Source organism: Pollachius pollachius (assembly GCF_949987615.1).
Source record: "Pollachius pollachius genome assembly, chromosome: 3".
Classification (NCBI taxonomy): domain Eukaryota; kingdom Metazoa; phylum Chordata; class Actinopteri; order Gadiformes; family Gadidae; genus Pollachius; species Pollachius pollachius.
Genome location: NC_136936.1, coordinates 30,688,422 through 30,716,046, shown reverse-complemented (window position 1 = coordinate 30,716,046; position 27,625 = coordinate 30,688,422). Strand labels below are relative to the sequence as shown.

At 43.2% G+C, this 27,625-nt stretch overlaps 1 protein-coding gene across 1 annotated transcript; it reads right to left on the bottom strand.

Moving 5' to 3' along the window:
- Positions 1-1,070: 1,070 nt before the first annotated feature.
- Positions 1,071-27,625, bottom strand: itprid2 (ITPR interacting domain containing 2). Its single transcript, XM_079733217.1, has 22 exons — positions 27,509-27,625; positions 23,413-23,497; positions 21,354-21,446; positions 21,216-21,255; positions 16,773-16,822; positions 16,572-16,625; positions 13,357-13,399; positions 11,828-11,917; positions 11,563-11,710; positions 10,982-11,042; positions 10,792-10,884; positions 10,148-10,496; positions 9,219-9,423; positions 8,939-8,987; positions 8,218-8,300; positions 6,246-7,985; positions 5,824-5,886; positions 5,398-5,516; positions 5,221-5,305; positions 3,939-3,992; positions 3,054-3,389; positions 1,071-2,961 (listed from the first exon to the last, which is right to left on the bottom strand). The coding sequence occupies exons 2-22, from the start codon at positions 23,432-23,434 to the stop codon at positions 2,869-2,871; spliced, it is 3,870 nt and encodes a 1,289-aa protein (XP_079589343.1). The 5' UTR covers positions 23,435-23,497; positions 27,509-27,625; the 3' UTR covers positions 1,071-2,868.

The window sequence follows — 27,625 nt, the reverse complement described above, 5'->3', positions numbered from 1 at the left end:
TCACCAGCCTGAGGAGATCTCAGTCGGGTTGAGCTGAAGGTGGACGTGGCTGAGATTTGTGCCAATACCATGTTGCCTTCTAGGGGAAGGGAAATAGGAATTTGGGCCTCAAGGACGGATCCAAGTGAGGATTTGTACATTGAGAAGAGGAGGGTAAGAACCCTTTCGGAGCAGCGGGTCATCTGACCAGAGAAGAGGAGGGTAAGAACCCTTTCGGAAGAGCGGGTCATCTGACCAGTGAGGACGTGGACATTGAGAAGAGGAGGGTAAGAACCCTTTAGGAGGAGCGGGTCATCTGACCAGTGAGGATGTGGACATTGAGAAGAGGAGGGTAAGAAGCCTTTAGGAGGAGCGGGTCATCTGACCAGTGAGGACATGTAGTCTAATAACTACTACTAAGGACGGGTTCATCTGATGACGTGGAGAGGCAGAGGCTAGATAGATAGATGGATAGAAACAAAAGTGTATTTTAACCCCAGGGGGGAAATTCAAACAGCCAAACTAGAGATATAAGATTAAATAGTGCCAAAATAAGATAAGTAGAATCTAAAAACCAATATTAAGCATTTAATATAATAATAAACATTAACACACAAACAACGAAAAACTTGTCTTACGTGTTTAATCTAAGGTCTTAACTGTAAACGTACAAAATTGTCAAGGGATCAAGTATACATGGGGGGGGGGGGGGCGGGTGAAGACTGGAGTCTCAGCAGTGTGGTGTGATAGCCGAACAGCTGAACTGCTTCGTTTTGCACCCGCACTACTCTAGTGGGGGGAGGGGAGGAGCCTGAGGCTGCTCCCCTATGGAGGAGGCTTAAGAGACCTTCTGGAGGTGGCCTGTTCCAGAATTCAGGCTGAAGTCCGTGGTGGAGAAGGTGAAAGGGTTAAAGTAGGGTTTAACCCCCCTCCTACGGTCGGGTTAGAGAGCATCCACTAAGCGTTAGACAGAACTTAAACTCAGGCCAAGTACTACCCTAGAAATGAACTGACTTACTGAATACATGAATATTAAAAGTTAAGTATATTCAGCTATCTTGAAAAGAGTGATGCTGCAGCCAAAGTTTATTTGAAAATAAATATCTTTATTGAATCAATCATCCACTACAATAAAAGTAAACAAACACAAACATTTATTGAACAGCAGCAAAAGATTGTAATTTAGTAAAAGAGAGCCCCCATAGCTTTTATTTTAGCAACCTCTATTAACTTAGCCATTAGCTTTAGCTGACATTTGCAAAAGTTTAGCCACACAGATGGTGTTTGGGTTTGTGGTTGGTCATAGTTAGAAACACTGTGATGCACAAGATCATTCTGCAACATCAATCCCCAGTAGGACTTTTACCATAATCTCATTATAAAAAACATGGATCTTAAAGAATGACCCTCAGTAAAATTGTATCCATGATATCATAGATATGTTACAGACAGATTGACGGAGAGGTTAGCATTTAGTGCTGTTTTGTTCTCCTTAAGCTTAACTCACATATCGGATTGCAGGCTGGCCTTGATACTATTAAGCAAGCCTCTTCATCCCAGAGTATCAATACTTTCATATCTACAACCCATGATTGTCTTTATTCACACATAGATGGAGTCAGGCTTTAAGACAAAACAAAATGTACAGCTGTTAATTTACAAACACATTAATTTTACTTTCCCTCAGACACACGTTGCTAACAGTTGTTCACCTCAGTGGAAGATCTACTTGAGTGTGTAGTGACTCATTGGAATGCTAAGTATTGAAGTGGAATAAGACTTCCCTGTTGTTGAAATGTTGGAATGACTTCCACCACTTGGAAATGGTCCCAATCCATAATCATCCTTATATACAGAGCAGCAGCAGCAGTAGGAGTAGTCAAGGTGGATTTATTAGTGTGTAGTAGTATAGTAGTAGTACTAGTAGTAGTCATGGAGTAGTTCAGAAAGTAGCAGTAGTTAAAGAACTAGTGGTAGTTTAAAAAATAGTAGTAGTCATGGAGTAGTTTATAAAGTAGCAGTAGTTTAAGAAATTTTAGTTGTTTATAAAGTAGAAGTAGTTAAAGAGCTAGTGGTAGTTTATAAAGTAGCAGTAGTTAAATAACTAGTGGTAGTTTATGAAGAAGCAGTAGTTATAGAACTAGTGGTAGTTTATAAAGTAGCAGTAGTTAAATAACTCATAGTAGTCATGGAGTAGCTTACAAAGTATGTTGCAGTAGTAGTAGTCACAGTGTAGTTTATAAAGAAGGAATAGTATTAGTAGTAGCCATAATAGTAGTATATTATTCTAATGCTGATGGTATAGGTACATTATTGAGATTGTTCAGGAATAATTTGATGGCTAAGATTTATTATTGAGATGGTATATTATTGTGATGGTTTAGGCATATTATTGTGATGGTTTAGGTGTATTATTGTGATGGTTTTGGTAGATTATAATGATGGTTTATTATAGTGATTGTTTAGGTGTATTATTGTGATTGTGTATTATTGTGATGGTTTTGGTAAATTATAAAGATGGTTTATTATAGTGATGGTTTAGGTATGTTATTGTGATGGTTTAATTTATAGTGATGGTTTAGGTATATAATTGTGATGGTGTATCATTGTGATGGTTTTAGTATATTATTGAGTTGGTGTATTGTTGTAATGGTTTTGGTATATTATTGTGATGGTTTAGGTGTATTATAGATAAGGTTTAACTATATTATTATAACTGATTGTTGACTCCTTGTGCTAACCAAGTAACAGGAAGTCAAAGGACAGAGGACGGTACATTATATGCTGCTATGTTAATTAAAAGGACTTATTATTATTGTTGTTATTGAAAGCGACATATCCATGTCTCCATATCTGTCCCCCTCTCTCTGTATGTATGGGTTGGCATGGCTACAGGGGCTGCTTGCTAATGGTCTGTGGTGACCAGTGGCTCAGAGTGGCTAGGAGGTCCTGGAAGATCTCCTGGCGGACATCTTGTTTGATCTGGAAAACAAAAAGACATTACACAGGTAGCTGGCAGACAGGTAGAAGATAGACCATAAGCAGACAGACAGACAGACAGACAGGTGGCTGACCTCTTGAATTATCTGCTGTAGATTGTTGACAGAGATACCGTGTCTGGTGTCTCCTCTCTCCTCCTCTCCTCCTCTCTCTCTCCTCCCCACCTCCTCATCCTCTCCTCCCCTCTCTCCCCTCCCCCTCTCCTCCTCTCCCCCCCTCTCTCCCCTCCCCCTCTCCTCCCTGTCGTGGGCGGTGGAGGCGCGGTAGGGCGGGGCCGGAGTGATGTTGATTGAGGAGCGATATCTGGTTGGACTAGAGGAGCGAGAGAAGGAGGGCCGAGGGGAGGAGGAGTGGTCTACGTAATCAAGTTCTGATTGGAGTAGGAGCTGTTCTGTAAGGAGACGCTCCACCTGAACAGACGGGTAGAGAGACAGACAGGCAGGAAGAAGACCAACAGACAGGTTGAATGAGGGAGATAACATTTTTAACCTCAAAGGCAGAGTTGTCTAAGCCTTGAATTAGTACATAATTATGACAAGGGAGGACTTGTGTGCGTGTGCGTACATGTGTGCGTGTGTCTGTGTGTGAAGATAAGAATGTGTTTGAGTGTGTGTGTGTGTAGGCGTGTGTAGGTGTGTAGGCAGGCCCAGCGCTATATAATATGAGATTTCCGAGCGGGGGGGGAGGCTTCAGCGAGCTTCAGTGATGGTTTCAATAACAATTCAATAGCTGTTGTTCCCCCGTTCGTCCCATTCTCCGTTCCATTTCGAAACGTGTTTGGACAGCATGTTTTATTTCGCTTGTTTCATTAAAATTCATTAATCTATTTATTAAGCCAACGCTTTTGTCGCCCCAAACGCATTTGCCGCCCTAGGCGACCGCCTAGTTCACCTATGCCTAGCGCCGGCCCTGTGTGTAGGTGCGTGTGTGTATGTAGGCGTGTGTAGGTGTGGGCTTACTGGGTCTGCTACTGATGTTGAGCTACTGTCCAGACTCATGTCCATCTGCAGATCCTGTTGGGTTAGGGTTAGACTACAGTCTGTATATACATATCATGTGTTTGTAAGAACTTCTGATCAAATGGAAATAAACGTGGATTGACTTCAAAATCGACATTTGTAACGTCTACTCAATGCTTATATAATGCTAATCCTAAATGCTAATATGATATACATATCGTGACATACCATGTGCTATATATATATATATATATATATATATATATATATATATATATATATATATATTAGGGCTGTCAAGCGATTACTTTCCGAGAAAGTATTTTAAAATAATTTAATTCAGGTAAATGATGGCAGATGAGTGATTCAATGAATAATAGACATAATATACTTTTAAGTTTATTTGGTAGCAAAACATGTGAAAACGCTGGGTTCACGTTGTAGTGTGGACAGGGAAGACGGAGGCTTTCAGAAACGATGACGTTCGGTTGCCATGACACTGCCATGACGCTGCCACAAGCTTGCGCTCGAGACCGAGACGCTCATCAAAAAATGGCAGGTGAAATGCAAATGATGATCTCTCTGTACAATGTACTAATTTATCTCCAGATACAACTCGACATATTGGCTCAAACATATTCGTTGCTCCAACGCCAGAGGCGAGCGCTGTACTTGATCTTCTTCAGTGATGGTAAAAAAAACCGAAAGACGGCAGTTCAAACCGTACTTGGAGCGGCGTTTCTGGACAAGACCGGGTCGAAAATGATTAACCAGCTGATCAACTGTAAATATCAGCTGATCGCGCGCCTGTAATCTAAACAGAGAGGCGTGGCGGAGTTACGTAACCATGACAACAACTGTTTATCAAAATGATTTCAGTGTAGAACGTGGATGCAAAACATTCCGAAAACGATATGAAAACGATAGTGTGGGCGGAGATCGTTTTCATTGCGGATGTGCGTTTTTACAGTTACCCGGGTTAGTGTGGACGGGGCCTAAGACCCCGTTTACACGAGGACGCTTGCACGTAAAATGTTTTATCGGAAGTGCCTTTCGTTTAGACTCTAAACGAAAGGCACTTCCGATAAAACATTTTGTCGTTTTTACCCGCAAGCGTTGTTTCAACGCAAATGACGCACCGGGTCAAACGGCACTATAGTAGCGCGATTAATCTGGTTTAATTTTTTTATCCTGTGATTAATTAATCGAAATTAACGCGTTAATTTGACAGCCCTAATATATATATATTTATATATATATACATATATATATAGTTACATACCATGTGTTTGGCCAGTTGGACTTCCAGCTCCTGCAGTTCTTCTCTCACCGCTGACCTGAGCGTCTTCAACTGTTCAACCTGGAGTCTGTGTAGACACACAGTATGCATTACGTGTGTGTGTGTGTGTGTGTGTGCGTGCGTGCGTGCGTGCGTGCGTGCGTGCGTGTGTGTGTGTACCTCTCAGCAGGGCTCAGATGTGGGTAGACCTGTGCTTGCTCTCCGATGATTGACAGCTCCAGATCGATCATGTGACTGCGGAACGCACTCAGCGTCTGCCTTTTCTGTTGGATCTCAGCCTTTGTTTGGACATTAGATTAGAGTTTAAGTTCAATTGAAATACGATTAAAAAAAATACATACAAACAACATCTGATTAAAGGATTTAAATAGATTGAAAATATGATGCACAAAGAGTACATTCAGATGTAGATATAGATATATCAATCTTTATATCTCTACTCTGTGGTCTACTCCGCTGTCATATAGCCATTATGGGTACAAAGTAGAAATATTATAGGGAGTCAGTTTTCAATACATTTTGGACAACGGTAAAAATTGGTGATCCCCCCGACCCTCGCCAGAACCTTGTGATGTACTGCATTACCTGTCTTGATTTAAGTGCTGCTCGCTGATCGTTAAACATGTTAGATGACGACACTGCCGACTGCTACGGACAAAAAGAAACAGTGATATTGTTAACACACCAACCCTGAACAAGTTAACCCAACCACAGAAACATCACTCTGTGATGGGCATGAGCATGTGAACAGCAGGACAGTGTCTGGACCCTTCAGGTAAAGCAGCTTGTTCAGCCTCCTAGGAGAAGAGCAGAGCAGTGTGTGGAGGATGATCTGCAGCAGACTCTGTTTATAGAGATTAGCATCTTTCAAACCCTAACCCTTCATAATAGACAACCTAAACACATTAACGTAGAAACATAACATGGCGGGCATATATATATATATACACATATACATATATATATATATACACACATATGAATAGTGTGCATTATATTGAAGTTACATGGCCTAGACTCCCGACGACTCCGTGGATCTGGTGCAGAACTTCCTTTAGCTGCAGCTCGGTGCTGGAAGGCCCCAGGTCAAAGCCAGGGACCGGGGTTGGAGACAGCCCAGGATGAAGCATCTGTCCTTGGACAGATGCAGGTCGTTGCTGTGGACTAAATACATAGGGTGTGACAGGAAAGGGGCTATACCCATAGAAAGTATGGAGGGGCGAGAAGTATTGGACAGGAGTATGATAAGGGGAAGGACTGGAGTACTCTTGGTGGCTACAATGTTGGCATTGCATCCCAGGAGTTCCAGGCAAGCTGCACAAACTGCCATGGTGAGGCATCTGCTGGCAGGCATGCTGGGTGGTTGTGGGAGATGTAGGCTGATGCATGGTAGTGTTATTGGGGTGTGTGGGAGGCAGATTAATGGCATTGTGATGGGGATGTGTGGGATGCTGATGCATGGCAGTGTGATGGGGGGTGTAGGGGCACAGGGGGGTGAAGCTACACGACTCGTGTTGATGGTTGTAGGGATACGGATTCAAAGGACGAGACTGCTGCTCATTGGAAGAGAGATTAGGGACACTTTGGGTGCTCCAGGAATGGGATTGGCTACCAAGTGGTCTTTCTAGCCAGTTAGGAGGAGGACTGGAGCACTGCAGCGAAGAGGGTGCTCGGTGGTGGAGGAGGGGTTGCTGAGCCAATAGAGGATCTTGGTGGCGCTTTAGATGTTGGTTGTCAGGATTAGAGGTGGCAGGGTTTATTATAAGAGTAGAGAGACATTTGTCCAGCTCGTTGTCTGAATACGCCTCCTCCTCCTCCTCCTCTCCACAGCTGTATTTGAAGGAGAAGCGTGGAGCGCTGCAGGAGGTAGGGGCATCCCTCCCAAACTGGATCTTCACCGATGACACCACCTTGGTACGGGCCAGGATAGAGGTGGGCAGAGAGGAGGCCCTCTCCAGGGGAAACCGCCCCGCCCTGGCTCTCGCCTCCCAAGAGGTCTGGACCGGGGCCGACCAGGCTGGACTCGGGATCCTGTGCAGTGGTTGGCTGTGCTTGGCTCGATCCAGAGCCTGTTGGATCTGCACTGAGGGGGCTTGAAGCTCTGGTTGACCAGAGACCTGGAAACCAGCAGCAGAGACCAGGGAATCAGCAGCAGAGACCAGAGAACCAGCAGCAGAGACCAGAGAACCAGCAGCAGAGACCTGGGACCCAGGACCTGAGACCAGGGAATCAGAATCTGAGACCTGGGAGCCAGCCGCAGAGACCTGGAAACCATCAGCAGAGACCTGGGCCCCAGGACCGGAGTCCTGGGAGGCAGGGCTATCAAACATGTGCGTCTGTAAGGAACAGTCGGCAGGGAAACAAGTTTCTGGTTCTGATGGTTCTGTGGGGGAACCAGGATCTGGTTCTGATGGTTCTGTAAGGGAAACAGGTTCTGGTCCTGCAGAGGAACAAGGTTCTGGTCCTGCTGGTCCGTTAGGGGGACCAGGTAGTGGTTCTGACGGTTCTTCAGGGAGAGAAGCTAGGGCCTGGGTACAGTCCTGTTGGTTGGGAGGATTGGTGGCGACTGCGTCAGTCCTGCGGATGTGGTGGACAGAATACTGAGGAACCTCAACACTGCAGGCCCTCCCACCGTCCTCTCTGTCCGCTAAGCCACCAAACAGTGGCTGGTCCTGGGCCAGGGGAGTGGCCGGGTCATGGGACGTCACAGTTGTCTCACTGTCACAGCTGTCACTGCTCTCCTGCACCTGGATGGGACAATTCATTAAACAAGAGACATGGTAAGAACAATTTTATTGACTCACACATACACACACACACGACACATTGGATAAAAATATTTTTTTACATCCATCTACAATATATTAAAATATACAATAGTAATTTAACATAAAATAACATAATATTTATGAACAAATAATATATCTAAAAACTATATTGATATATTATCATCACATGGTATCTATATGGAACTCCAACCTTGAGGGGGTTGGTGGAGTCGCTGGAGGGATCCTCAGCAAAACCACTGCTGTCCGACTGCTGGCTGACTGACCGCAGGAACACTACACACACACACACACACACACACACACACACACACACACACACACACACACACACACACACACACACACACACACACACACACACACACACACATTAACTTACTAAAATAAGTAGGTAAGTAGATCATTTGGTTTTTTATGGTACTCTGGTAGTGTCCTTCAACAGAGGACAGGCGTATAAAAGGACAGGCGTATAACAGGACAGGTGTTAACAGAGGACAGGTGTTAACAGTTCAGGTGTTAACAGAGGACAGACGACAGGTGTAAACAGAGGACAGGTGTATACAGGACAGGTGTATAACAGGGCAGATGTTAACAGAGGACAAATGTATAACAGGACAGTTGTTAACAGGACAGGTGTAACAGAGGACAGGTGTTAACAGGACAGGTGTAACAGAGAACAGGTGTTACAGAGGACAGGTGTTACAGAGGACAGGTGTATAACAGGACAGGTGTATAACAGGAAAGGTGTTAACAGAGGACAGGTGTTAACAGGACAGGTGTATAACAGGACAGGTTCATACTAGGACAGATGTATAGCAGGACAGGTGTATAAAAGGGAAGGTTAATAATAGGACAGGTGTGTAACAGGGCTGGTGTATAACAGGACATGTGTGTAACAGAGGACAGCTCACCACTTGCTTGGGAGGTTTGTGATGGACGGTCGTCATCGGTACTCTGAACCTGGCAGACAATGGTCACGTAAAAATGATTTAGTAGAGAGATGGAGACAGATAGATGCAGAACACGTATAGGGACACTTCGTAGTGCTTGCTGGGACTTCTGGGTAGTTCTGAGGCCGCGAGAGTAAGAGAAGCAGGCCTAATCAAAGGACGGCGCAGTCTAAGAGCTAGGAGCTGATTTGACTGTAGCCCTGAGGAGTGATTGGTAGGAGTCGTGTAGAGGCTGGCCTACCTCTTCCATCTCAAAGGAGTCCTTGGTGTTTTGCTTCAGCTGAGCCAGCAGGGGAAGCAGGGGTGCCAGGCAGACCGGTTTCTCTGGGGTGGATGTCCTGTTCCTCCCTGGTTCTAATGCTGGATCCCCGTTCCTCTCCTGTGGATTGGTCCCCTCGAGGACAGCTGTGTCTCTACTGGCTGGGGACTGCGGGCATGGCTGTATGCTGGGGGACGAGAGATGGCTCACATGGGTTGCATGTTCTATTAGACAATACATATCTCCTATGTGAGAGAATTGACATGTTCTATTAGACAATACATATCTCCTATATGAGATCATTTACATGTTCTTCATGAGATAATAAACCTATTCTGTTTGAGATAATTAAGGTGGTCTATGGTGATATAAAATGTTGATATAGAAAATCAACATTTTCTGTATCAGATCATTTCCATGAGAGATAATTAACTGGTTTGAAATTAAATCATACAAATATTCTGAGATAATGGTACTACATGAGATATTAAACATAATGAACATTTTCTGTAATAATTATAAACATATTCTATAAGATAATTTGACATGTTCTATATGAGATCATTAACATGTTCTATATGAGATAATTAACATGTTCTATATGAGATCATTAACGTATTTTATATGCAATCATTAACATGTTTTAGATAATTAGCATGTATTATATTAGATCATTAATATAACAGATCAGATAGGAACCAGTTTAACGGGCCCCAATTATACCACCAGCTGTGAGTGTGATTAGCCAGTACATTAGTCATCATACATCTAGGTGGACACGCCCACTTGTGATGTCACAGGCAGAGGGAAAAGCAGATTTTCAAACTGCTTGTACTGGCTAATCAAACTCACACCTGGAGGTATAATAGGGGCACCTTAACACGGTCTGTCTGCCAGCTTTCCTTCTGTACCTGGTGTCTGGCTGTCCATCCGTCAACTCCAGACCACCATCAGTTTGCTCGCTGACAGTCTTCATAGAGTGTGCTTTCACCTCGTGGTGAGACTGGGTACCCCTGCCTTCTCCACCACTAAACGGTGCTGTACTCTCCTCTCCTCCACTAGGGGGTGCTATGGGGCTCCCACTTTCTCCACCACTAAAGGGTGCTGTACTCCTCTCTCCTCCACTAGTGGACTGGGATGTCCCCAGCAGGTTGTGTTTAGTGAGGGTCTTCTTGAGGATTTTAGCAACATGTAGAGCAGAGTTATTCCTCTTTAGTGGAGAGGGTAACACCTGCCCTTCACCTCCTCCTCCCTCTCCTCCTATGAGCAAAACAACACAGGCCAAAGGTCAACGTTAAACCCAAACCTCAATGGGCCTTATTCAACAACCGGCCATCTTGGTTCTAAGTGCTAGTTGGGAAACTGAACACTTTTCCCCCCTCAGCTAGCATTTAGAACCAAGATGGCCGCTAGATGCATATAGCCCATCATGAGGGCAACTTCAAATATCTGGAATTTTAGGACTACTATGAGCAATAACCGCCACAGGGATGCACAGTTATTAGACTGTAAGGACACAGGGAGAGGACAGAGGGCAGAGGACGGTCATGTTTACCAATGCGGTGTAGCGGCTGGCCCGACACATGACTGTATAACTGGAAGAACTCGTTGGCTACCGTCGTCAAAACCTCTATCTGTCTGAACCGACCTGAGACACAAGACAGAGAGCTTGTTTAGTGTGTTAGGCAACACACACACAGACACACACACACACACACAATACACACAGTACACACAGTACACACTTGTGAGAGCGTAGTTTGGGTTCTCCAGCTCCAACCGTTGGAGTTGAGCCTCGAGGTACACCTGCAGGCAGAGATGAATAGTATTAGTATCTATACTCATCATCCTCATCGTCTTACCGCTTTTCCAGGGTCGGGTCAAGGGGGCAGCAGCTCAAGCAGGGGCCCCTTTCCCGGGCCACATTGCTCAGCTTTGAGGGGGGATCCCGAGGCGTTCCCAGGCCAGTGTTGAGATATAATCTCTTCACCTAGTCCTGGGTCTTCCCCGAGGTCTCCTCCCCACTGGTTATGCCTGGAACACCTCCCAAGGGAGGCGCCCAGTGAGCAGCCTTACCAGATGCCCGAACCACCTCAACTGACTCCTTTCTAAGCAGAGGAGCAGCGGCTCTAATCCGAGTTCCTCACGGATGGCTGGGCTGTGTCTGTGTTGTGATGATATTAATAATATCATCACATATATTGATGATATTAATAATATCATCACAACAATCATATACTCAGGTGCATCTCCAGGTGAAGATGAATATCACAACACAACACCAGACAGATATAAGGCCCAACAGGGCTAAGAGAGGGAGCAGCACCGTGATATCAATGCCTTGGGCCCCCGATGTGTTGCTGAAGAAGCGAGAGGGGATCTTAGAGGCCAAGTCCGGCTCCTCTCGACCAAAACCCAGATTCAACAGGATCTCCTCTGGGTCTTCCTCATAAAGATCCAGCAACTCAGACACGCTGCAGACACAGAGCCAAGCGATCAGACACAGAGACAGACAATCAGACACAGACTTTATGATAGACATGCCGACAGACAGGTGACCCTGACTGAACACAGCCAGACAGCCGGTGTACCTTGAGACAGTGCTACTCTTCCCAGAGCCGGTGGAGTTGATGCTCCTTCCTCGCTGTTTGTAATGAATTCTCTTCTCCTGGACACCAAAACTACACAGAGCATTCTTATCACCATTAGTATTATTATTATTAGTAATAACTCATCATCATCACGATTATTACAATAATTATGGTCAACATATTCATTAGTATTAGTATTTGCGATGCATTGATCAAGTTTTTTTAGGCCGATATTTCTAATGTGGGATCAGCTGGTTTCGTTAAGGTTTCGTTTTTGTGATGTAGGCATGGTTAAATGAAGCCTATGTCTATGGTTAAGTGAAGCATATGTCTACGGTTAAGTGTAGCATATGTCTATGGTTAAGTGAAGCCTGTGTCTAAGGTTAAGTGAAGCCTGTGTCTATGGTTAAATAAAGCCAATGTCTATGGTTAAGCGAAGCCTATGTCTAGAGTTAAATTAAGCCTATGTCTATGGTTAAGGGAAGCATGTGTCTATGGTTAAATGAAGCATATGTCTATGGTTAAGTGAAGCCTGTGTCTATGGTTAAGTGAAGCCTGTGTCTACGGTTGAATAAAGCCTATGTCTATGGTTAAGCAAAGCCTATGTCTAGAGTTAAATTAAGCCTATGTCTATGGTTAAGGGAAGCATGTGTCTATGGTTAAATGAAGCATATGTCTATGGTTAAGTGAAGCCTATGTCTAGGGTTAAATTAAGCCTATGCATATGGTTAAGTGAAGCCTGTGTCTATGGTTAAATTAAGCCTATGTCTTTCTATGGTTAAGTGAAGCCTGTGTCTATGGTTAAGTGAAGCCTATGTCTATGGTTAAGTGAAGCCTTTGTCTATGGTAAAGTGACGCCTATGTCTGTGGTTAAGTTAAGTATATGTATGAAATTTGTTAAAGCAGGTCATTGTTTAAGCACAACATTAATGGTCTCAGTGACATAATGATGGTGCGTCTTGTGCACAATATTTTGAGATCTCCTCCTGCAATTGACCAATTTCAGCGATCAATGGTGTGTTTAGGGCGTAAATATTTGCTGATAATGATCGGTGATGATGATAATCACTCAACTGTATTATAAGTCATTGTTCATGTTGTCCTAATAGCCTATGCTACAGCAATCAATACAATTCAAAGAATGAAGCAAGAAACTACAGTCATTAACAGTCAAAAGTTTCTCAATGTATGTTGGATTCAACTCAAGATCATTGCACAGTACGCTAAAATAAACTGGAAAAAACTGTTTAAAAACAATGGAATAATTTTCAATATAGCCCCTAACCCAAATGGTAAGTCAGAGAGAAAAAGAGAGAGAGACAGAGAGAGAGAAAAAGAGAGAGATAAAGAGAGAGAAAGAGACCGAGACCGAGAGAAAGAGAAAGAGAAAGAGAAAGAGAAAGAGAGAGAGAGAGACAGAGAGAGAGAGAGAGAGAGAGAGAGAGAGAGAGAGAATCAGACCCACATCCATCAGGGTCAACAGATGCACCCTCTCCAATATAAAAGAAGAGAACAGGACCAGAACTTACCAGATGGGTTCAGCTTTGGCATCAGGGGACCGAAGATGCTTAGCTGAAAACAAGAGGTTTTTCAAATAATTCAAACAGATGATATAGGTAGTAAGACAAGATAGAGGAGGTAAAACCTAGTCCGATGTGTGGCGAGACAGATGATATACAATGACAGATTACCTCAGGGCGATAGGGGCACATGACCATGGCCCTGAGGCAACATGGAGTTCCCCCTTCCTCCCCCCCCCCGTTCTTAATATGTTTATCATTTATAAAGACATTACCAATCCGCTCTATTCCACTAAGCGTAGCTGTAGCTACGGGGCTAGGTGTAGCTATGGGGCTGGTTTTAGGTATGGGGCTAGGTGTAGGTATGGGCAGGGGTGCACATAACTGGTACGCAAGTATGAATGCGCGCCCATAATCAGGGATGCGTAACGTCACTTGTGTCACTACAACGCTTTTGCATAACTAACGGGAGATCAAACAAAATACATTGAGCAGCTACTTTGGCGTTCGCCACCTGCAAATAAAACGGCGCCGGAGCAGAAGACAATAGTTTTGTTTTTTTAAAGTGGTGCTCTCATGTGCTCTCATGTGTTCTCAATGTGCTCTCATGTGCTCTGTGTATGCTGTGCACCGCACACACTGGAGAATTGCACAAAATTAAACGTTCCTTTTGTGAGATATTCAAACGCTCCGTGGTGAAGCTGCTGCATTTATATATATATAAAAAAAAGGTGTTGCAAAAAACACTGCTGTTCTTAACAAGTTGTGTATTGAAAATGATGGGGCTAGCTGTAGGTATGGGGCTAACTCTAGCTATATGGCTAGCTGTAGCTATTGGGCTAGGCGTAGCTATGGGGTTAGCTGTAGGTAACAGGCTAGGTGTAGCTATGGGGTTTGGAGTAGGTATGGGGCTAGGTGTAGATATGGGGCTAGCTTTAGCTAGGTGGCTAGGAGTAGGTTTGGGTCTTGGTGTAGGTATGGGGCTAGGTGTAGCTTTTGGGCTGGGTCCAGCTTTGTGGCTGAGTGTAGCTATGGGGCTAGCTGTAGCTATGGGGCTATGTGTAGGTATGGGGCTAGGTGTAGGATTGGGGCTAGGTGTAGTTATGGGGCTAAATGTAGCTATGTGGCTAGCTGTAGCTATGGGGCTAAATGTAGCTATGGGGCTAAATGTAGCTATGGGGCTAGCTGTAGCTATGGGGCTAGTTGTAGCTATATGGATAGCTGTAGCTATTGGGCTGGGTGTAGATATGGGGCTAGGTGTAGCAATGGGGCTAGGTGTAGCCATGGGGCTAGCTCTAGGTATGGGGCTAGGTGTAGGTATGGGGCTAGGTGTAGGTATGGGGCTAGCAGTAGCTATGGGGCTAGCTGTAGCTATGGGGCTATGTGTAGGTATGGGGCTAGCAGTAGCTATGGGGCTAGCAGTAGCTATGGGACTGGGAGTAGCTGTGGGTATAGGGCTAGGTGTAGGCATGGGGCTAGGTGTAGCAATGGGGCTAGGTATAGCTATTGGGCTAGGTGTAGCTATGCGGCTACATGTAGCTATGTGGCTAGCTGTAGCTATGGGGCTAGCTGTAGCTATGGGGCTAGCTGTAGCTATAGGGATAGCTGTAGCTATTGGGCTGGGTGTAGATATGGGGCTAGGTGTAGCAATGGGGCTAGGTGTAGCTATGGGGCTAGCTCTAGGTATGGGGCTAGCAGTAGCTATGGGGCTAGCAGTAGCTATGGGGCTAGCCGTAGCTATGGGGCTATGTGTAGGTATGGGGCTAGGTGTAGGTATTGGGCTAGGTGTAGGTATGGGGCTAGGTGTAGGTATGCGCATACACATAACGACACATAACGATAATAGATATCGTTATGTGTGTTCGGTTAAACAATCCAAACATAATTAAGGTTTCTTAAACGATTCAATCACATAGGGCAATATTATTGGACTAAATACATTAAGTTTACATGTGTGTGTGAGAGCAGAGTTCTCCAATGCTTGATTCATTATTAGTTTGTTCATATAATTAAAATTCCAGTGTTAACCTCTCCCTCTGAGAAATATATATTACATAACTTCGAAAATATATAATATAATGGTTTATAATATATCTGATTAAAAGTACGAATTGTGTTTGTGTTCTTGGGTGGGATACACACATGCCGAGTAGATTAACTGCTGGATCTGTCTTTGTTTTTTATCTTATAATTATTGAATTAAAAAGGTTAAGGTCATTGTTTTCATTATTTTTATCACCTACCTTTCTCCTGCCAAACAATGTTGACCTTTCCTGGAGAAACGCCTCGGACAGAAAGCCTCAAGCCGTCCTGTCTGGAACTTAATATCTACTGGAGGCTCCATCACGTGACTTCTAGTTCTGCTGTAACTGATGTGTGATGTGTGATGAATAAGTAGAATCATCTTCAAAATGCAACACGCAGTTTGAGGTTAAACTGATGACAGTCTAATGCTAAAGGCTGCTGTGTATTCTTAAAACTAAAAATCGACCACACAAATAGTCAAATTGGGTTAGGGTTAGAAACTACAAGTTACAAATAGTTGTGTTGGAACTACGCTTCCCTCAGAGGCCACCTAGATGTGGCTGCTGCCTGAGCAAGCTCTCTTGAGCAAAGGATTGGATGAGTGATGAGAACTAAACAATGATTTAGATTTCATATCACACACCATAAGCACCCTGCTAACTTTCACGAGCAAAAAACAAAACCTAAAATAAAGGTGAGATGCTGGTTGCGAGCTCAGCCGCGGTCGCTATCACATGATCCGTGTGTTGGGCGATGCCTTCAGAGGGGGACGTTCAACTTGGTGGTAGAGAACAGCCAAAACATATGAATTAGCTCCTGTTTTTTATTAATGATGGCCCTATTTTAGTAAAAAGTGATTGATTTTGGGTTCACTACCCATTTAAAAGTTCCTTCCCCAACTCTTTCTGTTGCGGAGATCAGACTTTAGCCTGATTTTTATTTATTGAACCGGGATCAAAGAGGAAGGAAATTAGGTCCAATTGCGGAAAGTGACAAAAATGTTTAATACCATTAGTTTCTCGTTGTAATTGTCTCAGCCCACAGATCTCTAAATGCAGCCTGGATACATCACTGATTAAGATCGAGGTGTTTCTGTGAGAACTGGACCACAATGCCCAGCCCTCACCACCACGGCCGTATGTGCAGGAGTGTGTGTGCGCAGTGCGTGAGTGTGCACAGTGCGCGTGTGTGTGTCTAACCTTCAGCTCCCAGTTTGAGGTCATCTTCAAAGCTACACCCAGTCTTTAAAATGCCTGTTACACACACACACACACGCACATCAAAAATACATAAAGAAAATGCAAAAAAAACATAAAAATGCACAAATATGAACTTGCATGCTGCAATGCAACGCAACGCAACACACACACACACACACACACACACAAACACACACTTACCTTTGCCAGGTAAAGTACTTGGGTCATCCATAGAAACCGTAAGAGGAGTCCTGAGAGACAGAAAGGTATCCATGCAGACAGGTAGAGAGGCAGACAGGAAGAGAGATAGACAGGTAGAGACACATGTATACAGACGGACAAGCCGAGAGATAGAGGTAGCAAGGAAGACCGTAAGAGAGATAGACAGACATGATGATCACATAGACAAGTAGACACAAAGACACATGGACAAACAAAAACACAGAGAACATTGCTTTAGAAGACTTTACCCAAGATATAGAGCAACAATTAACAAAATATATACATTTATGAAGAAAAAAAAAAGACACAGAAAATACAGCTGTATTTGTGGGTGGCTGTAAACGTCCCCCCTCAGATCCACCATCAGTACTGGTTCTGAGGAGTTCTTTCTACGGTTTAACTGGGCTGGGAAACCATGCCTTCTCTCTACAGCTTTGAGCCCATGTTTAGTCCAAGGAGGATTGTCAACTGGACCAACAAATCTAGGGCCCTATTTTAACGGTCTGAAACGCAAGTGAGAAGCGCGAAACGCAAGTAGCTTTGTGGGCGGATCTCTGGCGCTGTTGCTATTATACCAGCGGATAAATGACTCTTGCGCCCGACGCAAATCTAAAATGGGTTGGTCTGAATACCCGTAGGTGTGTTTTGGGCGTAACATGCAATTAACCAATGAGAGTGCCATCTCCCATCCCCTTTAAGAGCCAAGAGCGCATTTGAACTTGACGAGTTGATATTTTGACAGCGCATTTGCAGTCTCCGCTGAGACAGATGCATGACCACATGAATTTCAAACTTCAAATGGCTCAGTCAATGGCCGAATAATAGGCCTTATTCCCACATGGAATAGCGTTTCTTCTACAACTTCAGAAACTGAGTCGTCATGTAAATTTCGGCAAAGAGAACTTAACACCTATATGATATGCGGTCCTGTGGCCGCAACTGTGGGTCTATTTAATGATATGCGGCAATACATTAACGAACATCGTTTCTTACCAGTATTGTATACAGTATCGTTATCGACTTATGTTCATAATATGCATGTGTCTCCCCGTGAATATGCATTGCCATGGACTGTATTATGCTTTACGTGTTTAGTTTGCGTGTGTTAAAACAAACACACGCACGCCAAGCATCACCCGCATTCATTCATTTTTTTTAAACACTCACTCGCGGTAAAACTATGTTTCCTCACGATCAAATATATATCAATCGTAAAAGTTATGGGCTTGTACACGATGTCTGTCTCAAGAAAAGATGTGTTTGCTGTACGGTGTGCAGATGCATTGTTTTAAAAGTACAACTTCTTACCGCTGTATCAGCTGTTGTTTCTCAAATAATTTAACCAACGTTATAATTTACCCTAAAACAAGATTTTGTTTTGGAAGGCTGGGATATAGCCTACTTTAATCAAGTTCATAATTGTTATTATTATTATTATTATTATTATTATTATTATTTTAACACATGGCGTAGCCTACTGCAGTGTTCATTATTCTTTCCACAATCCACATCATCATCATAATATTTCAATTAGGCTAATCGTTTGCATGTTTGTGCTGTGTATAGCCTACTGGTGTGTAAGCTTATGTTGCAGTTCCGACCTGCCATGGTACGTCAAAATAGCAACACCAACTGCTCTATCCGCTAGTGCTCTTAGACCAGGATTTTTTTCGATCAGTGGCGAAATTACTTAATCGATCAGTTAGATAGCAACATGTGTCATTTGCGCTGGAACACGCCTTTGCTTTTCGCCAACACGCCTCTCAGGGCTCAAGAGTAGTGGCGCAAGTATGCGATATATTTTATTAGAAATTAGGAATGAAAGAGTGAGCATTTATTTGCAGATTGAAAGAAAAACATATAGAGGAAGAAGACAAGCCCAGCCACATGTCAGAGTTTCACTGCAGGAGCAGTTAAGAGCAACTTTAACCACCTAAGGAGCATCCATCGGCATCACGAGAAAATCTAGGCACATTACCGAGTATCCGTCTATGTTTAGTTTCATTTATAGCAACACTCCCCGCATTTGCTTAGTTTGTCATATTCTAGTTGTAAATGAAATGAAGTGGGATGGGATATGGTTTAGCCTTGAGATAGTTTGGTCCAGTAGTCTAGAAGGAAACACAATGTCATGGAAGAAAAAGTCTAGAGTTTGGCAGAATTTCTAAACAATTCAAGATGATCCAAAAAAGTAAAATTCAACCAGTGTCCATAGCAGCTGTCATATCACAGCACTCACGCTGGTGGAAGGATTCCCTCTGTAGTCTGTTGTGTATTCTGGCTGCTCTGCTGAAGAGAATGGGGCAGCATTGTTCTATACTGCAACACGTTAGTCACATGGATTCTAGATTGATTATCTGTCACATGACCAGTCAATTTATCAATGAAGGTTTTGTCATGAGGGGATTTGAATACGGTGCGGAATCAGACAGGACAGAGCGCTCCGTTTCCATGGACACCGGCCTCTGTTTGGTGTCATAGATGTTTTATATTAATCACAGAATATTATACTAGTCTATATTATAGTACATCAGGCCTTTAAGGCCTATAACTATATATTTAACTATAGTAGCCTTTAATTTCCGCCAGGTTGAATGCATTTGAAGGAACCAAACATTTCTTGGTGGATGGGCCTGTGGGAGACCTGTAGGGCTTGCCACAATACATCTATTCAAGCTTTGAATATTCATCAGTTTTTTTTAACTAATATCAGAATATTCAGTGAAGTGTAAAGAAAGAAGAGTGCATCTTCCTCAGTCTGTAAAGGCAGCAGGTGGAGTTCACTGCTGCAACATCAACTCTTTATCAAGGGTTTTCTAAAGTGGATCTATTGGTCATCACGTCAGTGGGTACCCACCCATCAGTCTGAGTTTGACTACTACAGAGCTTCAATGCAGACAAACGTTTCTGAACACGGTTTCGAAAGTATGAGAGTAGGCCTACTTCCAATTATCAAAAAGCCTATAGGGGGTTTGAACATTGGGCCAAGTTTTGAATACATTACAAAGCAGGACTAGGTTAAAGTCCTGTAGTGCCGTAAACCTTAGTGCCGTAAACCGGTGATTAATCACACAGGCTCTGTTGTGAGGGACGGATCGCCATGAAGGACAAACATCACTACCTGTTCTGGTCATGTTTACTAAACAACCAACACATTGTTATTATGAGTAGGTAGAGCTCTGTGGTGTCTTTTGGCTCGTTTGAACATTGAAATAGCTGCTAAATACGTTCATTATTAAAACCCTTCTCCAACCATTAACATGCAGATGGCTAGGGGGTTATGGCCTCACACTGGACCTCAATCCAAAACTAACCAATGATAATCTGTCCTTCCATGTTTGGCCGTTCTGATGTTTGTTGACGTGAGGCGTTCTCTGAAGTCTAGCTCCCCGTCATATATATTGCATTTATATTACATATATATCTGTTCATTGGGATATTCAGACCAAATGTAACCCAGCCTTCTGTCCGCAGTCCCCAAATATGCAGAGATGGTAAAAAAACATTTACATTTTTGAATACTGAATTGCAGTATTGTTTTCGAAGTTATGTAATAAATAACTGTGTTAGGCGGCAGTAGGGTGGCCCATAAATATGTTTGCACCAGGGCCCTGAAGGACCTACTGATGCCATCTCTTAAGGGGACAGGCTTCTTATGGGGCCTGTGTTATATAGCTCACTGTCGCGCACACGTGCGTGCGTGCGTGTGTGTATCTTACTTAGCAGTGCTTAATATCTCTGGAAAGCAAAAGCTGCCTGCTTAAAGCCTCACTAGCCCAGTAAGTGTATGACTAACTAGTGTATGGTCTGAGACATCAGATACAAGCCCACAGCTCACAGCAGGAGGCTGAACAACAAGCCTGCAGCACTGAAGCCACCTGTTATACAATGTGTTCTGCTCTTATCTTCACATGGGGCATGCCACGCACACACGTTTGTGCAACCCTATCAGCACCTGTAGAGCCATCTTTATGTCACAAACTGCAGATGACAAAGGGGAGCCCGGGCAGGCTGTTACCGGGTTACGCTTATTACACCCCCAGTTAAGGGGTAACATACTAATGATGCTTTACCTGGTCACTAAGGTAACCTGGCTACGGTCTTTTTCAGTTAAGTGGTCAACATACTCCTTATTTAATTACCATGGTCACCACGGTAACTGGGTTACAGACAGTCTTGGAAGTGAGTCTGCAGTAAACCCCCCATAGCCTTTGTTTTGGTTGGTTATGCTGTAAAGCACTTGTTCTTGCCTTATTATGGTGTTGATTCACCCCAGGCCACACTGCCTGACATAAGGGTTGGCTGGTTCCTAGTGAATGACATGAGTAATGATCTGTGTACCGAGGTCACCTGGTGTCGCTACACGGCAGGTATACACTATAGGTGTTGTGATGCTATGGTAACGGAGGAGGGCTACAATACCTGCACTCACTCAGCCAACTGGAGATCTGGTGACCCTCCCCTGAGAGAGAGAGCGAGAGCGATTGGTTCTATATAGAATTACATAATAATAATAATGGTAATACACACAGATAGTAGATACAGTATTTCAGTAAAGACCTGGTTCTTCCTTGGTGGGGCCCCAGCTTAAGTCCTTGCTCTGGGCCCAGGCCCTCCGCCTCAGACCGGCTGCCTTCCGCTCTGCCTGCCCACCTGGACACAATCAGTCAGTCAGTCTACACCTGCCGAGCTCCACTTCCTCCATTAGCCCCAACGGAGGAAGTCAAGTGTTTCACCCTCTTTCTCTGCATCAATCCATGGTTCAAATGTTTTTATTTATGGCAGAAACCAAAGACTCAAGCAACAAGTGACGATTCCAGAGATAATGGAAGTCATGCAGTGAGGCTCTCAAGCATTCTGAATTGCTTTCAAATATTTACTCCTGTAATTCCACTTTAATATTAATATAACATTTAATATCATCCCTACTGAGTCAAAACACATCAAGTCATGATTTACTTTTCTGTCCTCTTTTGTTTGGGGAAGTAACATCAGTAATGTGCAGGAGGCATCTATTCACTTCAACCATGAACTAGTTTATTCAGCGTCTCCACAGCAGGAACCAGGGTCTAGAAGTAGTCCCTGGGAATAACTGTTGCGGGTACTTTGGGTGGAAGCATGGCAGTTGACAAAGCTTTGGACAGGGGCAGGTCTATGTCCTTCAGCACTGGCTCTGCTTGGTCACAGAGCGAAGTTCCTGTCTGAATCAATACATCTCGGCCTCCAAAGGAGAAGTTGTTTGGTAGATTACATGATTACATGCTCCTGCATGTTCCCAGTTATGAAATCACTATAGGTGCTACATTCTCAGCCGTCTTCACCGACAGTCACTGACAGTTTTAGATGGCAGCAGACTTTTTATATAGTATATTTTCCTCCTGGTACGAGTGCCTATCTACTTCTGGGAAGCAAAGACTGTTATTTTTCGTTTACAGATGATTTAGCTAGCTAGTCGTGTGTTTTATGGGAGTGGTTTTGGAGGGAGGCTTGATGGAAGGGAGAGTTTTGGTTTGGTTGGATACTTTAAAATCTAGCTTACCCTGGCTGGTTTCAGCAAATTGCCTACCCTGGCTTTACATTCAATTGATTTATTCTCAACTAGTACGACCTTAAATGTTGACTTGGGTAGTGATTATAAGCTAAAAATGGCTATTGATCACTGGTTAAAATTGTATTCTTGCTGCACATAATGTTGAAATTGAGAATATATTTTGATTCAAAGCTTCACTCCAAGAATTTAAATCTAAAAGAATCGTGAGATTCCCACCCCTGATAAATGTATTGCATATGAAACAAGACGTCAATTGCAACAACAATGCAATATTCCTTCAGGCGCACGTAGTGATTCAGTTCAGTTTCCGGCGATAATAATCAGATATTTATTATAATTCATTTATCACAAAAAACTGCACTGTTCACTACTTTAATACTGTTTTTTTAACCCAAATTTCCCACCAGAACCGTCTGGTAATAACGGCAAGAACGTTGTCGTTGCATATGCATCCCCTTAGCCTACCCCTCAATGAAACCACTCTGGGACAGCCCTTCCCTTAGCCCTACCCTACCCTTCAATGAAACCACTCTAGGACAGCCCTTCCTTTAGCCCTACCCTACCCTTCAATGAAACCACTCTGGGACAGCCCATCCCTTAGCCCTACCCTTAGCCTATCCCTCAATAAAACAACTCTGGGACAGCCCTTCCCTTAGCCTACCCCTCAAAGAAAACACTCTGGGACAGCCCTTCCCTTTGCCCTACCCTTAGCCTACCCCTCAATGAAACGACTCTGGGGACAGCCTAAAGTAATGGCTAGGGGACTGGGCCTCTGTCTTCACTTCTGTCATAAAATAAAACACATGCTATATACGTTCAGTGTTTAATATAAAAGTCTAGGATCAGTACAGACTTAACCACATTAAAACATCCCCAAAAATGTGTAAGAGAATTGAATTATGAACTGAGTATCGTGAATCAAACCGGACCATGAACGGAGTGAATCGTTACACCCTTACTCAGAGATATGAAGGATAAAACGAACCAGTCCACCAGTTAACCAAACAGTCTCCAACCATCCTGACCATCCAATGTGCAGCAGTGTGTGTGAGGGGAACTCTTACATACCTTGTTCCTTGATGGTTTCCATGGGCTTGTGGGAGTGTAGTCTCTCTCTTTCTACTGGACGCCCTGCTCACAGGGACTCACACACCTAACAACACACACATGATGTGTTATTACTGGAGCTACCGCTAGCACATCTGCTATGTGTCCATGCAAACAGGAAATAACATTCTCAGACCGTAGCGCTCACCAAGTCAAACAGGAGGACAGAGCAAGACGTGGCCAGCAGTGGCACACTCTAAAAAACTAAAGTCCTCCTCTACTGCAGAAAAATAAATCCTTGAAGAAATATTCTTTCACAGAGCTAGAGCTCCATTATAGCATGTGGTACCAGAGGATGCTCTATGGTTTCTAGTTCTTCGTATTAGTTCATCATCGCTTTGTGTTGAGCCTTGCTCTCCCTGCTCCTTGGGCCAGTTCATCCCTGAATCTAAGTTCTAGTATTGCAGCAGTTTTCTCCTTGTGTTCTCCTGATTATAACAGACCTAGTTTCCGTACTCCTCCCCTCTGCTCTGTTGTTTCTGGATACCTCTGCCTCGATGACTGCACTGGTAATCTGTGTACTGAACCCGTGTTTCAGGTAAAGACCTTTCTGGACTCCACATTGTACCATTGCGTTGGTACCAGTGTTTCACTAGCTTCTTAATCACAAAATGGCAGCTGTGATCCCTTTGACTTATCAAACAAATGAGCCCATATTAAGGCTTTATTAACAAGGCCAGCATTCAAAACAGTGTATGGCTTTTAAGCCTACCACTAGTCTAACAGATCAGACCAAGGCCCAAGTTGATCTTCTGAACAATTCAGTCTTTACAAATTGTGCACAAGAAGGAATAGCCCAATTAGGTTTTTGGGGATAAGCGTGTCCTCAAACCTCAATGGCGTTGCTGAAACAAGGTCAGTCTTTAGAGGTGCATTTGAAAGATGGAGAAAACCTAGAGGCCAGAAGGAATTCAAGACGGATACCACATGAGCTACCTTTATACACCAAAGTATGTCTTCTATGATCTTGAACATAGTAATATGTGCCATTTGGCCCCATGATTACAGTTCACCTGTAGCTCGCTTACATCTCAAAGAGAACCAGGCTGGCATTGAAGCTAGAGAAAGAGAGAGAAAAGAGAGGAAAAACAGAGGAAGAGAGAATAAATGAAATGAGAAGTGGGACAGTAAACAGGAAGAAAGTGTTTATAATAAAGATCAAAGATCATAACCACTTCCTGTCTGGGAAGACCAGAGGGATAGGGGGACTGGTTGATAGAAAGAACATTACAAGATGGGATCTATAGATTACACACACAGATTCAAACTAATACTGCAAATAGCTATCTCTGTTTTTCTTAGGTTTTGTAACTTGATACAATTTTTCCGAAATTTCTTATTTCTTCCTTGGGTCCACCACGTGACTTTGACATGATCACAACATACTAAGAACTAAGAAGGGACACTTTGATAGGTTTAAAGTGATATTTGCCGTTTACATACAGGTACTTTTTACGATATCACGTTGCTCACAGCTATGGGGTCGAGGGGTCGAAGGGTATTTATCGGCTTTGAATACGTTGTATTTGTGTGTTCTATTCTTTGTCTCAAATCTTCCTCCGGCTTGACCCTGATCAAGGGAGAATATCCTTGTGATTCTCCAGAGTGGGGGCTCAGTATATTTCACCCCTGGCTACAGCATGCCTCCTTGATAAATCCCGGCGTTGGTTCTGACCTGCACTGCGAGCAACGCATCACCGAGCTTGTGCAGCTAGGCTTTTTACAGATACTAAACATTGCAAGAGTTGTCATGACCAAATTATATGGAGTGACTTCTTCATAACTTCATCTTCAGATGATTGTAACCCCCATTTCACCCGCCCGAACCAGACGTCGGACTTCCTCCAGCGAGTACAGAGTGAGCTGCCAGGCTGCTAACGAGATGAGCTGCAGGTCCAACATTCCGACTCTTTGACTCTTATAGGGTCGGCGTGGCCTAGCTCCTGCTCACACTGCTGGGCTATCGACCCCTTATCCAACCAGTCCAAACCTCGACCGAGGCCCTCTATCTACTGGAGCCTTCAACCAGAAGGAGAGATCAGGGTCTCCCTGGAGCGTCTCCCTCCATTTCGGACATCTGCTGGCTCACTTGATTGATTTCATCAGCACCAAAAACCTAATTTGTATAGATTAACCTTTTTATAAAATTGTATCATTGTTTAACGTCCATTTTGTTTAATTAATTCTATAAATTCTAGATTTTCAATAGGCCAGCCATTTTACAAAGTTTGATCTCTGTCTTTATAGCAGTCTTTGTTAACATGTCTGTTTCATTTGGCTTAAATAACTATTCATGTGTTTGTATTCTCTGCCACTTTTCTGTAATTTGAAGTAGGACAGAAAAGACTTCAAGGTCTTGGAAACACTGTGAAAACAAAACGTTTCCTGGGAAAGTGTTTTCAAATGTGTCTTGACTAGTGCGGAAATGGCTTGAGTGACAGGTGAGTCAGCAAGGTGGTTAAGGAGCGGTGTGTGTGTGTGGGGGGGAAATACTTCTTTCCCTATGGGACTTTTGTACTTTGCTAATGCATAATAATTAAAAAATATTTATTAAAAATAAATAATAATATTATTATTATTTTCATTTATTTATTTTCGTACATTGGTAGTCAAGGCGGGGCCTTATTGTTGTTAAGGCGGCTGCCTTAACCATACAGTGCTGGGGGAAACACTGCAGTGAGCAGTCGATAATGCGTCCGAATCTTATCTAGTTAATCTTTAACTTAGTTTCTCAGGTAACCACTAGCCCTAAAAAACAAACATGATTCTACCAAGAGGCTTGGCCACCATAGTCCTACCAGCCATGTGGCCCCCATAGAATCCTGTCAGCCATGTTGACCCCTATAGTGTACTTTCAGTCATGTTGTCTACCAGCCTTCCACAAGCCATGTTGGCTAGCATTGTGTCCTGTCAAACACACACACACACACACACACACACACACACACACACACACACACACACACACACCTTCGTAGTCAAGGTGCGGCAAACTACATGGCACTCAACCTTGACACACATGTACACACAATAACAATTACCAGCAGAGTAATGAACAATAATTGATACTCCATCCTAACACAACATGTACCTCATTACAATAGTCAATATTAACATAACAGTGAAAACTATTTTCATCACAGTAAATGGTAGTTGTACTGAATACAATTAACATAACATTAACACAACTTACATAAGCTTAATGTTTGCTGTACAGAACACAAATTACATTAAATGAATAGCAGCTGCACTGAATAAAACCAAAGTTACTTAATACAACTAACATCCCCTTAGTGGTAGCACTGAAAACCACTAAACGGTACCAAACATCACTAGTGTTTCTGACTGAATACAACCAACAGAGTTAATAGTAGATGTGCTGAATACAGCTCACACTAACATAGTTAACAGTAACTTAGCTGTGCTGGCTGTAAATAACATAACATAGTTAACAGTAATTTAAGTTGTCCTGGATGTAAATAACATAACACGATTAATAGTAACTTAGTTGTTTTGGATGCAAATAACATAACATGGTTAACAGTAACTTTGTTGCCCTGGATGTTAGTAACATAACATAGTTAACAGTAACTTAGTTGTCCTGGATGTTAATAACATAACATAGTTAACAGTAACTTGGCTTGGATATAAATAACATAACATAGTTTACAGAAATTTAGTTATGCTGGATGTAAATAAAATAACACAGTTTGCACAACTAAAAGCACAATAGTTAGGGAATATAGCGTTAATGTTAATAATAGTTGTACGGAAAACCAGAAACAGAACAGTAGCTGTACGGAGTCCACCTCTCACACGTCATGTAACATGTGTAACATATGTTTAGTTAACATACGTTATGCTATGTTATCCTTGAAGAAACACAAGTTTAGTTAACATATGTAATGTTATACGGGATGTAACATGTGTATGAGCTCCATATGTTGTATTTTTCCTAACTTTCAACAAAGTTTTGTCTGACATTGTTTCAGAATACAGCACCAATTACTAGGACCTTTTAATCCTGATCCTTAACCTGATGGAGGTCTTATCTTACCATCGCCCTCCGCCGCTCGAAGCGTTCCGTTGATTTCAGGCGATATCCGAACTTTATAAACTTTAAAACTTTTCAAAACTTTTCTCTGCCGTTTTTCCGCTTCCGCATACAGAGCAG

What these genes read in the sequence shown, in the direction of transcription:
- itprid2 (XM_079733217.1), bottom strand. Translation starts at nt 23,434, where the DNA reads ATGGAAACCATCAAGGAACAAG. An exon ending in CAGCACTTAAATCAAGACAG is followed by an intron (nt 5,517 to 5,823) that starts GTAATGCAGTAC and finishes GTCCAAACAAAG; the next exon opens with GCTGAGATCCAACAGAAAAG. An exon ending in TCCAACTGGCCAAACACATG is followed by an intron (nt 3,993 to 5,220) that starts GTATGTAACTAT and finishes CTAACCCAACAG; the next exon opens with GATCTGCAGATGGACATGAG.